Below are 15,188 nucleotides of genomic sequence, written 5' to 3'. Positions count from 1 at the left end.
TTTTCTTCCTTTAAATCCTACTAAACAAAAATTAAAATGATATTAAAATCCTCATTATTTCCTTAAAAACAATAGTAAAGTAAAGAAATTTTAATCATGACATAATCAAAATTAACTATCAATTAAATTCAAATTTCACAGTTATCGATATTTATAGAGCAAGCAAAATCAATGACGATAGTTGAAAAGTACTGTATCATTATTATTTGAGTTAGTTTGATCGTAACACGCAAAATTTCAAGCATTTTTAATGTTGTTATTTTTATTTAATTTATGCAATATATATTAATATTACACCATCCTAGAGTTAGTGGAGTACTCATCATAACCTTGATGCAAATTTGGAGATATAGATGAGTTAGCTAGCATCCTCTCTAAGTAAGTAGGTTGGAATTACAAGTTCTTTTCTCAATTAGTTGTACACTCATAACTGTTAAATATGAGTTATTTTTTATAATGAAATTAACCTTAAAAATATTTATTTAGCAGTTATTTATGCTTAATGGTTAAAAATTGATGTTTTTTCTATTTATGGCTTGCAGATATGAAAAGAAAATATTAAAAGCAAAAAAGATGTCGAAAATATCAAAAATATGAAGAAGGAAGATTTTGGCATCAGACTCAATCCAAGACACGTTCAGCGCTCAACGCGCGCTTAGAGCGAAAACACGCACTAGCGCTAAGCAAGAAGAAGTGCGCTAAGCGCAAATACAAGCACCCGCGCTAAGCGAGCAACGCAGACTTAACGCAAATACAGGAATTCTGCGCTAAGAGAGCAGTGCAGGCTTAGCGCGAGTAAGCAGACCCAAGTCTACTCCAGCAACTATAAAAAGGGAGTCAAACCAAGGAAAAAAGACACACTGAGTCTCAGAGCACTCTAATATACTCATAAAACTTGAGAACTTTTCCTTAGAAAATTCTTTCTTCTCTTCCATTATTTTTTATTCCCTTTTTCCATCCCTTATTCTCCATCAGTTTCTATAACCCTTTTCCAGTGTAAGACCCTTTATGACCATGAGAAACTAAACCATTAGTTAGGGTCTGACAGGCCTAAAAAGCCAAAAGATGTATTGTATTCTTCATATCTATTAATGCAAACAAGTATTTTATTTCCTATTATCCTTTCTTACTTTAATTTCATGTATCATTCATCTTTGCATCATCTTTAGGGGTTAGATGCTCGATAGAGGGTAATCCTTAATAGAAATACAAGGAAGGTCTCACATGCATCAATTTTAGGGATTAGTCGTTCGATAGAGGGTAATTTCTAATAGAACTAAAAAGAAGGGATATCTTAATATAATTATTGCTAGACATAGAGTGATTGCATTATGTCCATGCATCAAAGCAAGCATCTAGAATTAGGACTTCATGCATTTTTTCTATTGAGTCTTTGCAAAGACATTTGGAAGATAGATAGGTAAAATAGGTTTGTCATCATAAGACATCAGGGGCAAGTATCCTAATAGATGTAGGTAGGGAAAATTCACCTAATTGGTAGAAAAAAATATAAAATAATATATCTTAGACAAATAAGACATGTTAGGTCCTAACATTCTCATCTCATTGAATTCCCTATTATTTCATTTGTCTTCTATTAAAAGTTATTATTTTATATCTTGTTCTTTTACACTCATCTTTTATACCTCATCTCATCTTCTATTTTTATAAATTAAAAATTATCCAACACAAGTATATAACAAAGTTCATGTGAAAATCGACACTCAAACTTTCAAGTCTTTACTACTTAGAGATTTTAATACACTTGTTAAACGGTTAACATACACTTGATGCAAATGTTAGTGTGTAATAACCTTAATACATAGATGAAAGCGAGATGGATGAATAAGAGGAAAGATATGAAATAGCACTTAAAAAGGTTAGCTTGATAAAATAGTTGACTTTTAAACAATAACCACCACAGCACAATCATCAATCACCTCTCAATATCCTTTTCTAGAGATTCAAACACAATAATCGCCGCCTCCGTCTTTGATTCAAGAGACTAGGATACAAGGTCCTCATCAAGGTCTCAAATTAAAGAAAATTGGATTGATGAGATGGCTATATATGTGTTCCAAAAAGCTATTACCTTAGTCATTCAAGGTGTAGAGATGAGATGAGGACGTGCAAACGTGCAAATGTGCAAGTGCAAGTGCATGTGTTTGGTAACAAGGTGTGTTGAACTTGTCATAATTTTTTAAATAATAAATAGTTGCTTTTGTGATAATTTTATCATAATTTTGTGTTTATTATGATTTTTTATTTTCAAACCAAACATTTTATCAGTCTTTTTGTGTGTGTATAAATCACTGAAATTAAAACTTATGAACTGATGCTTATTGTTCAAATTAACCCCACCACTCCTAGTGGTTATTATGCACTAACATTTAGTGTTATTTAGGTTTATTTGAGTTGGTCATTAAATTTTTAATGGGCGTAAAGGTGATATAGAAAAAAGTTGAGTAAAATGAATCACCCATATCAAATAAACATGGTTTGGGTAATAAAGCTGTGCATAATTTTTTAATCTATATGTATTAACTTTAAATATTAATAATCATGAAAAAGAGGTAGTATATAAATTATTTTACTTAATAAATACAACATTTAACACGTTTATGCAATTTACTACTTTTACTTAATTTTTATTTTTGTGTACTACTTTTTGCTTTTTGATCCCTTCCTTTATATTATATGCACAGATAACTTTTGTAATGAATATTAAATGGATAAGCACAACACAAGAGCTGCCAAGCGTAGTAGTAGTCTTCCTACTCCTCCTGCCGTTTTGTTATTTAGTCATCTAGAAAGTCAGCTCTACCTCATCCCACTCGTCATCTCATGATTCATATTCAAATGGTCATAATATGAAACAAATTAAACACCCTTATTCCCCAAGGCACCCATCTTGGACTTCAAATCCTTCAAAATTCACTTCTTCCATAGAACCCTCTAGACCTAAAACTAAAAGCCCAAGTAATATAAATTTCCCCCACCCTTCCCTCTCTCAATGCCAACATCACCAAACATCAATTAACTCATTCACACACAATTATTCCCTCCAAATCAATTATGGGCACTCTAGTAGGACACGTAGCTCCAGGCATGGGTTTCATGCTAATAGGGCTATGGCACCTCTTCAACCACATAAAGCTCCATGCCCTAAACCCAACCTCCTACACATCACCACCATGGTTCCCAACCTCCAAACACAAGTACCTGGAGCTCCTCCTCATCATGTTAGGCTCAGCAGCCTCCATCTCCATGGAACTCTTCATCGGCCCCAACCGCCACCAGCCCTTGGACCCTGACTTCACCATCCCCTCCAACCACCTCCACAACTTCGAACACTCTTCCATCTCCCTCGCCTTCCTCCTCTACGCCGCCTTCGCCCTCGTCCTCGACCGCCTCCCCTCCCCCGCCAAACGTGCCCTAACACAACTCCTCGGCTCCATCGCCTTCGCCCAGCAACTCCTCCTCTTCCACCTCCACTCCGCCGACCACCACGGCCCCGAAGGACAGTACCACTTGCTACTTCAGCTCCTTATCTTAATCTCCCTCTCAACTACCCTCTTGGGAATCCCCTTCCCCAAAAGCTTCTTAGTTAGCTTCGTTCGTTCTCTAAGCATTTTCTTTCAGGGTTTATGGCTTGTGCTTATGGGGTACATGCTTTGGACGCCGGGGCTTATCCCTAAAGGCTGCTTCATCAACGAAGAAGAAGGCCACCAAGTTGTTAGATGCTCCGACCATGATTCTCTCCACCGCGCCATATCGCTGGTTAACATTCTCTTCAGCTGGTTCATCATTGGTGTCACCGTTTTTGGTGTTGCTTTTTATTTGGGTTTGGTTAAGTTTTACGGTGAAAAAGTTGACTATGTTGCGTTGAGGGACGAGGAAATTAGTGACGATGTTGAGTCTCAAAAGAGAAGCATACTTGGCAACCCCACGAGTTTTATTCGTGTTGGCAAAAACTTTTTACCTCTTGACATAGAAAGGTAGAAGAATGACGAACGAAAATTTGAACGGATTAATTGGAATTAATTGTGATTACTGGTTGGTTGGGTTTAAGTGGGTGCGTGTACAGTGGGATTAATGGTAATAGTATATTAGCGTGGTGGGGTCCTTTGTAAATTAATTAATTGAACCAGCAAGAATGAAGTTAGCTCATGGAATTATGTGTTATACTATTTTTCATAGGAGGATGATCTGTTGAGATTGTGTGTACTTGGATCATAATATATAAAGGATTTTATTTAAGGAATTTAATTTATTTGATTGAGAAAGAATATGTATGAGTTTTATAAATTTTTTATATCGGATTTAATTCTCATACATTAAAAAAAAAGAGTATATGTAAAAACTATTTTTGCAGTGGTGTATTATGTAAAAAAATTCCTTCATACTCATACATTCAATTCAATTTGGGTTAATTATCACTTGTATCTATTACTTCTGTTGGCTTTTGCAACCTGCCAGGGGAGGAAACCGGGGGGCGTTGGTTCTAGTACTATAGTTTATCACGTAATTGATTTATAACTTGTTTGCATTTTAAATGATACTAACATGTGGAAGAGGCACTAACATATTGACAGATATTAATAATGATTGATCTTGAGGCCCATAAATCTTAGTACTTTTTGAAAGAATAGTTTGTTGCTGTCAATTGTGGATACAAGCCAGCTCATAAAAAAAATGTGTGGTAAGTGACTCTCGTAAAATGATTGTAACTTGTAAGGCTGCGTGTACGCTAGCTTAAAAAAAAGTTGAGTAAAATTTTTTACTTACATATTATACAGTGAATGAATTAAAAATATAGAACAGCATAACTCTAAACACTTAAAAACAGTATACTAAGTTACCATAGTTTAACCATCCATGAATAATATTTGCACGTTTAAAAATTTATACTACTTTTGTATATATACTTTTTATTTAAATGATAATATATTCTCTAATCTAAAAATGTACGTAGTATATAATAGTTCACGGAAATTTCTATAAATATAAATAGCAATTTTCTGATAGCCATCCGTATTTAGACTAATTTCTTTTGCCATCAAACCAACGTTGCTTTCTTCCTTAAAACGTACTAAAAATGGGTGGCACTGAATAATCGCTGTAGCAGCGAAGTCAAAAACAAGGGGCGAAAAGAAAGTAACGTACTTTATCTTTATCGTAGCCGATGCATGTGCAATTGGAGAAACAGAGGGAGGGGGGCATTCTATCGTGTTAATGAAGCTCACGTCAAGAACTACAAATGCCACGACTGTCACTTCTCAACCATATTACAAAAGAAAAACTTTACAACATCAAATTTGAAAGTTTGGACAAGTATTTTATTAATGTTAAATAAGTTTAATCATTATTAAATTCATTAAGTTTATGAGTATCAATATTGGTTAGATGCTTGTGACCTAATGCATGTTTTGTTTACAGTTTTTATATATAAAAAAAAAAAAAAAAGCAATTACCTTGTTAGTTTGTTTTCTAATAATGTAAAAGAAAGTTATTCTTTTAAGTAAACTAATCCAAACAAGTATCAAATCTTACTTTTTTGGATAAAGTAAAAGTTTAAACATTAGAAAAGAAAACTATTAGAAGTGCCTCCAAAACATAGACAATGTAGAAGAGATTAATCTCATCTCCACAATTGTTGTACCGATCCCTTAAACTCAATTGGAAAATGCTTAAGGTATTGACTAAGGAGTGAAAAATATGAAGTTTTTATTGAAAAATATTGTTAATATACTTTAACTACGATTTCTAATTATTATTATTTTTTTACAAATGACATCCATTAGAGACAATCTAACTCAAATTGGGTAGAATTACTATAAAAAAAACAAAGTTATTCTTTATCTTCAATTTCATACACATGCTAACAAGACAAGCTCTAATGAATAAGGTACACTGCGTCCAGATTCACATTCTTCCTAATTAAGTTAAATTTCAGCACAAAATAAAACTACCAAGCCTTCAAGCTAAAGCTTGCAAGTCCTCGACAACTTTTGTACAACAGTTTGTTTCATACTTACTGCCTTACTCATCTCTGAACTTTTTAATCATATCTAAGAGGGTGTAAGTGTAACTAACCTTTTAAGTGCCGCTGCAAATTGCCACGTGTACAGTATGTAAATTTTAATACAAACTACTATATGTACCAGATATGCAGGGCAGAAACTTGAAATGTCAATGGTAAATTTATTCAGATCTATCCCTTCAAATTTGAGCTTGCGCGTTGAAGGTAGATTATACTAGTCTGATTAATAATATCTTAAAAACAAACATATACTGAAGACTTGTGCAAACAGCAAGAAACGATTACTTCATGATCTAAAGGGATCTCGTAAGCTCGTGGAAGTCAACCAATGTCCAAGGTTAGTTTTACACACTAGACAAATCGACAAATTATGTTTCACATACATCTATCTAAACTCCATAGCTTCTCAACATATCAAAAGAAACAAAAAAATTACTAAACGGTCAGCATTCATATACTCTACCTATGATCTTAACAGATATATTAAATGTAAATCATACATTACAGGACCTATGTATTGCATAGCAATTGAAGATATCCTTGACCGTTAATAACATTTCTATTAGTTACCCATATCTAACGAATGAAATTGGATCAGGATCCTCCTCATTTTATATCAGCAACCTTGACCATTTTATATTTGGACTAGCAGATAAGAACAGGTACTCCCTTATTTCCACTATGCAGTTTCAAACAAATTATTGCAAAGCTCATATAAATGATAACTGATAAGTAATAGTATGTTTAAAGCACAACTAGTAAAGAGTATTTCTGAATAATTTACCAAATCTGAATGCAAGATGATTCTCAAAAAACATTTCGTATGAAAGATCAGCATCTTCATCTTTAAAAAATTAGCGAAATAATCTAAGCGAATTGAAACTCCTTTAGCTACCTTACAACACCACTGCACCCAGGCATTCTCTCCATTATCTGATTCTGCATGACTCTTCTAACTATTGATACATCCTCCCACCTTCCTGCATCTGCGTATATGTTTGATAGGATAACTTTACCACCACCATGCGATGGTGCCAACCCTGCCAAACCCTATGCAGTCCTCTCTCCTATATTGACATTTCCATGAGTTCTACATGCTGCTGATAAAGTTCCCCATATCACAAAGTCAGCCTTCATTGGCATGTTCCTAATCATTTCCTCAGCTTCTTCTAATAGCCCAGCTCTGCCCAAAAGATCAACCATACAACCATAATGCTTGATATCTGGTTTGACATTATATGCACTCTATATGATTCTAAATATTCTTTGCCCAGGCTCCACCAACCCAGCATGGCAACAAGCACTAAGGACTCCTATAAATGTAGTTGGATTGGGTTTAATATTATACCTCTGCATATCAGAGAAAACCTCTAGGCACATACTTGCATGTCCATGCGAGGCTAACGCACATATAATTTCATCGCTGCCAATTTGTTGGAAGGATACGAAGACTTTCAAATCTCTACATGATGTCACTAGCAATTTTAAGCCAATAGCACTGAGGTTCACAAAATCAAAGAATTCCCTGCTGCAACTACAACCAGAATCTTATCTAATTGTCACTGTGAGCACCTTTTAAGACTATGATCAATTGTCTTAAATGTAAGGAACAAAAGAAATTATGTGTCTATTGTCTAACCTGCTGCCCTTTTCCAGAAACATGGCAAAGTCTGCTTGGGGATTCTAGATGGCACTGAAATTGGACTAGGAAATACTAATATAATTGGAGGTGAGAAAAATTTCAGATACCAATAAAACATGAGGAAATCTTTTTTTTTCTTTTTTAATTTGATTGTAATACATTTTATTTTGCTCTTGACAGATATCTCTTTTCAAGATAAGTTAGTGATTTATGACAACGAGAAACATCAGTTGGATGGGCCTCTGCCAATTGTGATAGATCTTCTCTAATGTAATTTTTTTTTTAGTTGAGTTGACATAGCCGATAGGGCTTTCTCATAAGGAAATCCTAGCTAACTGGCGCCCTGCAACTTATGATATTATAGATTGTGAATGAGTTGTTAGGCAAGGAATGTTAGGATGTAAAATGGTTGGGATAGCATATATAATCCCAGTTGTTAGGCAAGAAAAAGATGAATGAATATACACAATAGTATGGCTATGCATATTCATAAGATAGGTTGTGAAAAAATGTGACGAAAAACTAAAATGAAACAAATCAAAATAAAAAATGTGTTTGAAATAAATTTTAAATTTAATTTTAAAATATAATATAATCAAATTTAAATTAAATTTAAAACACTTCTAATTTCTAATATTCATGATTCCTCATAATCATATTTTTAGACTTGAAAAGAAAACTCCTTCAACTAAATGCATTTTGTAAATAAAGTTCACTTACGGCCAAATTTGATTTTGCTATAACTAGACCCTACTGGATAGAAATATTTTTTTTTTTTTTTTTACGAAAGATGAATATTTTCATTTTTTAACCAAGTACCTCATCTTTTAGTTTCAGTCTACTATCTATGGTTAGTCGCCTTCGTTAAGTGATAACGTGACATACAAATCTCATTGTCACGTCATCACTTTCAATACGTGGCAATGATGTATCAGTGATGACGTGACACTCCATCTGTTACTTCATCACTTAACGGAATGAGAGACTAACGACAAATAACAAGTTAAAACAAAAATTCTTCATGTAGTTATTTGACAAAATAATTTTTTAGGTAGTAATCTAAAAATAGTTTATTTTTTCAGGTATGAACGCCAATTTGAAAAATAATTTTTTAGTTAACAAACGATAAGGAGGAGTTTTATCAAAATAAATAATTTAATTTTAGATAAAATGATAAATGATAAATTTTATTATTTTATTGAAAATAAAAATAAAAATGATAATATTAAATTTAAGTTATATTTAAAAGTAAATCTTATAAGTAAATAAGAAAAAATCGTTTCTTAAATACTTTTATTTGATCAAATATTTGTAAACTTGTGGAAAAAAAACTAAAAATAAATTAAAATAAATTGATGAACATATATGTAATTTAATTTTATATAGACTTAAGAAAATTTATTTTATTTATTTTTTTAAGATAATTTCTCATTCAAAATAAGAAATACATTAAATTAATAAGATATTTTTATTGGTAAGAATAAAAAAAACACTATTTGAAATTTACAATAACTTTCTTGTCAATTTATCATGTTTAATCAACTAAACTAGATTAATAAAATAGTATTAAAGGTAAAATTAAAGAATTAAGATGCGTAGATTTAATAGCTAAACAAAGCTAAAAGAGAACAAGATCAAATGTTAAGATATATATTTTGGGTCGAGAGAATAGTAAAGGAAGAGTGGAAGACATGACATGTTACATATGTACATTGATCATAGACCGTAAAACACTAATTATATATGATTTAAATAAGTTTTTCATACTTGAAAAATAAGTCGTTTTCATATTAATACCTAAAAATCCTTTTTTTGTCAAATATTTACCAAAATAAATTTTCACTTTTATTTTATTATCTGTCGTTAATCGTCTGTCACAACATCGCACCCATTGACACGTTATTGTCATTTCATTGAAGGTGATGATATGACAATGAGGTTTCTGTGATAAGGTGATGACGTGCTACTCCACCTATCACGTCATTACTTAAAAAAAAATGATTAACGATTTTAAAATTTCTTGAACAAAAGTTTCTAAAGATTTTAAAATAAATTCTTACCCACTAAAATAATCATTAAGACTCTATTAATTCTTATTAATATTATAAAAGTATATTAAAAAATTAGATAAATTATAGTAGAATTTTAAATGATAAATTACACAATAAATTAGTTTTTATACTTAAATAAATAATATATTCAATTATAATATAAAATCATACATCATCATCTATAATAAATTTATTAATTTTTATAATACTTAAAATGTAATATCAACAATTATTTCATACTAGTTAATAGTTTAAAAACTTACAATTACATTATTATTTTTTAAGAGTGTGTTGTTAGTATTTTTTATATAAGAAAAAAAAACTCATTAAAGACATAATTGTTAGCGTTTATTTAAAAATTTAATAAAATTTTAAAACTTATAAAACAATTAAAACCTTCTCTTTTTTTCTTTTTTGTTTAAGATTTTAGTATTACTTTTTCTTGCTGAAGGTTTTTTTTTTCTGAAGGAAGATTTTAGTATTCAAACATTACATTAAACATCTATTTAATTCATTATAGAATGCATATATCAACTAACATAGAGTCTTCTTAATTAATAGTTTTGATTTCAAATCTTGAATATATTATACAGTTATGTTATATATTCAGAAGAAAAAAATAATCCATTTAATTCAGTTTGAATTGTACAAGCCTATTATAAGCGAAGATTTTCTCTTTATTGAAATTTATCACCCTATGTTCTTTACATATGTCAGCCAAATTTTACTTATTCATCAATAACGGAAAAGGTTTGTCCATTTATTTAATGTTTGTTATGGATAAATTAATAAAGAAAAATGCAAACAATACTCTCTATAACCTCTACTCCTAACACACTTTTTTCAGTTAAAATCCATGTAAATTTCACGAATTTAAAAATGAGACCCGGCATACATTTCACTCAATTGGAGAAATAGCCGAGTTGGTAAGTAAAAACACGGATTCTTGCATGATAGAGGGTCCACATACGGTAATGAAACACAGAGGGTCCACATTTGTTTCCTGCAATTCCACTATCAAATCCAGCACCTCCCATTTTATTTTAGAAAGTCCATTCCGAGATGAACATTCTCAAATCCAATCACCTCCCATTTTGTTTCAGAAAGTCCATTCCGAAATGAACATTCTCAAATCCAATAGGAGATGCAGAATACTAATAACGGAGTGCATGATTCAAATGCCTAAAAATCTACATTGGGTACAATCACGTTATTCACACCATGAATTAGTCCATCCATGATCCATGACTTAAACGACCATTTCAATCCATAATGTATAGTATTTTCTAAGGGCTTAGGTGAAATGATTTAAGAGAAAATGAAGTCAGCAATTTTAGGACATCTATAATAAATGAAATGGCTCGATGACGAATCACATATTTATTGCAGTTAATTCTGTACGATCCTTCCAAAGTTTATAGACTACTAGATAATGCAGATATATGAGGAAGGATTTTTTAGACCTGATTGCTATTTTTCTTTCTTAAAAAATGGTTCTGATCAGAAGTTTTGCAGTAAATGATGAGAATGAGAATGAGAACGAGATGCCAGCGGGGGAAACATGACAGTCAATCAACGATGATCTCCTCCTCCATTAAGAGTCGCACTGGGTGGGGTCCTGCTCAAATCATTAAAACCAGATGTTCAGGTTTACCATTCAAAAGTTTACTCAAGTCCATCAAATAAAACTTCAAGTGTACAACAAGTGCAACAAATTCCACTGGGTAACATTTGGCCCAACTTTTTCTTAACCCCTTAAATGCAGAAATTCCCGTAATTGGCTTTCTTGGAAGCTCTGTTGTTTAGCTTTTTCTTCATTATAAAGGGTACTTTTATATTCTAGAGTTCTTTAAAGTACTTTTCTTTTTAAGTACCTTAGTGGATAAAACAGGAAAGGTTATGACAGAAAAGAATATCACTACGACAATTCCAGAGAATAATTTACCAACAAAGTTCAGAGTCAAATGCACTGTGAGAAAACAATTTGAGATAAACTACATGGGACGGGATGATAGTCAGTTACATAAGCACAACAGGTTGAAAATTGGAATTTATATATGCTTTTACAGATTTATAAAACACTGATAATTGAACATGGGAAACACAGTTAAGGCTTCGTGCTTTTGTACCAAAGTATCTGGCGTCACCAACAATTCTTATTAGTGAAAAGATAAAAAGATTCAAAATTGTAAGAATCACATCAAATTTCTGAAAAAAGTTGTTCACGGTTGAGGTTACTACATTTACAACTGGGGAGGTAATAGTGGCAAAGAGATCAGAGTAGCATTTCATAGATGGGTCAAAGCCTCCACTTCTTCCATGGGAAATGGAAAATAGCTCTGTATGACATCCACCTATGCAATGTACAATCTATATATATATATATATATATATATATATATATATATATATATATATATATGTATGTATATAGCTATAAAGCTAAGTTGGGCATCACAAACAGAGCAAAGTAGTTTTATTATCCTTGACATTTAAAGCAGTGCTAAAGTAGATATCTCCTTGGACCAGTCAAGGTCATCAAAGATAGAATTGTAAGATCAAATTGACAGATATAAGATCCTAACCTTTTGAACATAAATGTATAAATAATAATAGGACTCATAAAATCACCATAAAATCATCAAAAAATTCTAAAAGGTTATAGCAAAACACACAATAAGTTAATATTATGTAGCATATAATCATACCTAGGAGTTGGAGCACACTTAAAAAAAAATAGAATTTTGTAATTACCACAGACAAAGGCATAGTTTCTGTAAAATGAGCTATAACTAGGTTGAAATCTTTTGTGGCAAATTTGGTCTAGTTAAAACATCCTGATTGGATTTTCTTTTGATATAGATATTGAGTCCACATAACTCAAGCCCATTTATACCACCGCAAGAAACTCAATCATTCTGCGTATTTTAAAAACTTAACACTAAAAACAGATTTGCCTCTTCCTATTGTGCATATCCAGAATCCAGAATAAAAATATTCCAAGCTTTAGTAAAGGCAATCACAGACCCAGACCAGACAGGGACACAGATCAGGGATAACTAACAAATGATGCCGTTATCTCCCCAAAAATAAATATCACAAATAAAGTGACAATCAATCTCAAAATGCATTGTTTGCTCGTGAAAAAGGGGATTGAAGCAACGTACAAGGTTGCTTGTTTATTACAAATGAGACTCGTGGGGCCTACCTAACAAAATTGTAACTCTTGGAGAAGTTGCTTCAAACATGTGAGTTCACATGTGATAATGGTCATAGCTCGATACTCTATCTTTGCACTAGACCTAACAACAATGTTATGCTTTTACTCTTACAGGAAATAAGATTACCTCCAATTAGAACAAAATAAACAGAAGTAGATAGTCTATTAGTTGGACGACTGGCCCAATCTACATTTGTGTAAGCAACAACAACAAAATGACCTCTATCAGCATATACGAAAACTCTTTCAAGGGATCCCTTAATATATATCTCAAAATTCTACCCACAACATCCCAATGACTATCATAAGGGGAATTAAGAAACAGAATAACAACACTTACAACAAACAAAATATCAGGCCTCATCATGGTTAGGTAATTCAACTTCCCAATCAACCTCCAATATCTCCCAGTAAAAGATTAACACTCGGGTAAATAGAAGGGTCAATTGGCTTACAATCCAACATACCAGTCTCATCCAAAATATCCATTTCCTTTGAGATATAGCAATGCTTGCCTTTGACTGAGCTACCTTAATTCGAAGAAAATACTACAACCATCCTAGATACTTTGTTAAAAATGACAAACTAAGTGGTGTTTGAAGTCTTCAATAATGTCAACATAAACAACTAAATAAATACATTGGTTAGATGAACATTGTGATTTGTAGAACACAAAGTTGTCTACTTCACTATGAGCCATACCAAACTCCAAATAACTATACTAAATCTCCCTCCCAAACCAAGCATAGAGTAACAACAATTGTATGTATGGCCTATATGCTTACAATATGAGTGTCGAAGATGTTCCCTATCACATCCTCCTCGACCACCATGACCAAGTCCTTCAAAACCATGGCTTGTGAAGAAAGAAACTAAAGTTAAAGATTCGGCACCTATCTATGAACCAATTCCCGGTGTTGCCTCTAGAGCAGGAACTCCAATTAGACAATCAATAAGATCCTCTGCCAAACTGAATACTAGAGACTGTCAAGATTTGGTTAGGCAGCGTGTGGTGAGGATGTCACACAAACCTGAGTGTTATTTTGGACACCCAATAACCACACAGAACTGTCAAGGACGGCAGCGGCCGAAAAACCAGAAGGTGGATTGAACAAGAGAAAACTTTCCTGGGAATGGGAGTTAGTCTCCCAGCCCTAATATATATAGAAAGAATCTGTACAAAGGGTTTCTCATAATTAGGGAAAGAATATTACAAGGTCGACAAAGCATTCAGCTTAATTGGCCCAATTCTGTACAACAAATAAAATGAAACAATTACAATGAGGTCAATCAAATATTCCAGTGCAATTTCATCCTACATCTAATCCTCTATAGTGAATTCTAAGAACTCACACGGATCTTTTACTTAAATAAAACCCTCCATAAGGCAAAACAAATATCCACAAACTGGAAAATCAAGCACTCGAAGAATTCATTACTTCAACAAACAATCGATTTAAAAACTTTAATTATAAGTATGTATGTATGAATAACTTAAAAGAAAAATCAGAAATGGCAAAATGACAGAAAACACCATCAGGAACTCAAACTCGCCCGTAATAACAGATCTGAAACTCGATTGAAAAAAAATCATAAGAAGAGAAACAAAGAAAATCACCTCTTATGGCGTTTGCCCTTTTTGGGACCGGAGGCCTCGAGTTTGGCGACGGGGCAGCCACAGGGCGCCCGGAAGAGCAAAAGCGCACGGCCGTTAGGGGGAGCCATCTTCCTGAGCTCGGACCTGAGGCAGTCGTAATCGGGGTTGGCCTCAGTGCCGCCCTTCCAGGGGAGCTTATCGATTTCGGCGGAGGAGGAGCCGAAGCGCTGAATCTGCAAATCGAACTCCATGGCCTTCTTGAGGCCCTTGCATCCCTGGCGCTGGCAGCGGCGGGATCGGGAGCCGCAGAAGAAGGCGGCGAGGGAGAGGGAGAAGAAGAGGAGGAAGGGGAGGAGGTAGGAGAGGGGGAGGGAGGGGAGGAGGAGGGAGAGGGAGTTGAAGATGTAGCAGAGGTAGGAGGAGAGGAGGAAGGCGCCGGAGAAGAGGACCAGGAGGAGGATTAGAAGGTCTAAGGTGGCCGAGGGAGAGTGCTTGCAGTTGCACACGTTGTTATTAGTGTTGTTGCACTGAACCATCATCCCTCTGCTCATGCTCATGCTCATATGCCACCTCCTCCTCTTGCATTGCACCATCTTCGTCTTTACCTTCCCCCTATACATTCTCAACCCCTCTAA

At 33.4% G+C, this 15,188-nt stretch overlaps 2 protein-coding genes across 2 annotated transcripts; one reads left to right on the top strand and one right to left on the bottom strand.

Annotated features, from left to right (window-relative positions):
• The first annotated feature begins 2,884 nt into the window (after positions 1–2,884).
• LOC114374839 (transmembrane protein 45A-like) lies at positions 2,885–4,273 on the top strand. Its single transcript, XM_028332544.1, has one exon. It carries the CDS (start codon positions 3,076–3,078, stop codon positions 4,000–4,002), a length of 927 nt encoding a protein of 308 aa, XP_028188345.1. The 5' UTR covers positions 2,885–3,075; the 3' UTR covers positions 4,003–4,273.
• A 6,782-nt stretch (positions 4,274–11,055) lies between these two features.
• LOC114374698 (uncharacterized protein At5g19025-like) lies at positions 11,056–15,188 on the bottom strand. Its single transcript, XM_028332371.1, has 2 exons — positions 14,575–15,188; positions 11,056–11,354 (listed from the first exon to the last, which is right to left on the bottom strand). Exons 1-2 carry the CDS (start codon positions 15,171–15,173, stop codon positions 11,309–11,311), a joined length of 645 nt encoding a protein of 214 aa, XP_028188172.1. The 5' UTR covers positions 15,174–15,188; the 3' UTR covers positions 11,056–11,308.

Source organism: Glycine soja, chromosome 11, assembly GCF_004193775.1.
Source record: "Glycine soja cultivar W05 chromosome 11, ASM419377v2, whole genome shotgun sequence".
NCBI classification, from domain to species: Eukaryota; Viridiplantae; Streptophyta; class Magnoliopsida; order Fabales; family Fabaceae; genus Glycine; species Glycine soja.
This window is presented reverse-complemented; position numbering and strand designations above follow the sequence as displayed.

Coding starts and splice junctions, on each gene's coding strand:
- LOC114374698 (XM_028332371.1), bottom strand. CDS start 15,173: ATGTATAGGGGGAAGGTAAAGACGAAGATGGTGCAATGCAAGAGGAGG. Junction 11,355..14,574: donor AAGGGCAAACGCCATAAGAG/GTGATTTTCTTT, acceptor TGATTTGAGCAG/GACCCCACCCAGTGCGACTC.
- LOC114374839 (XM_028332544.1), top strand. CDS start 3,076: ATGGGCACTCTAGTAGGACACGTAGCTCCAGGCATGGGTTTCATGCTA.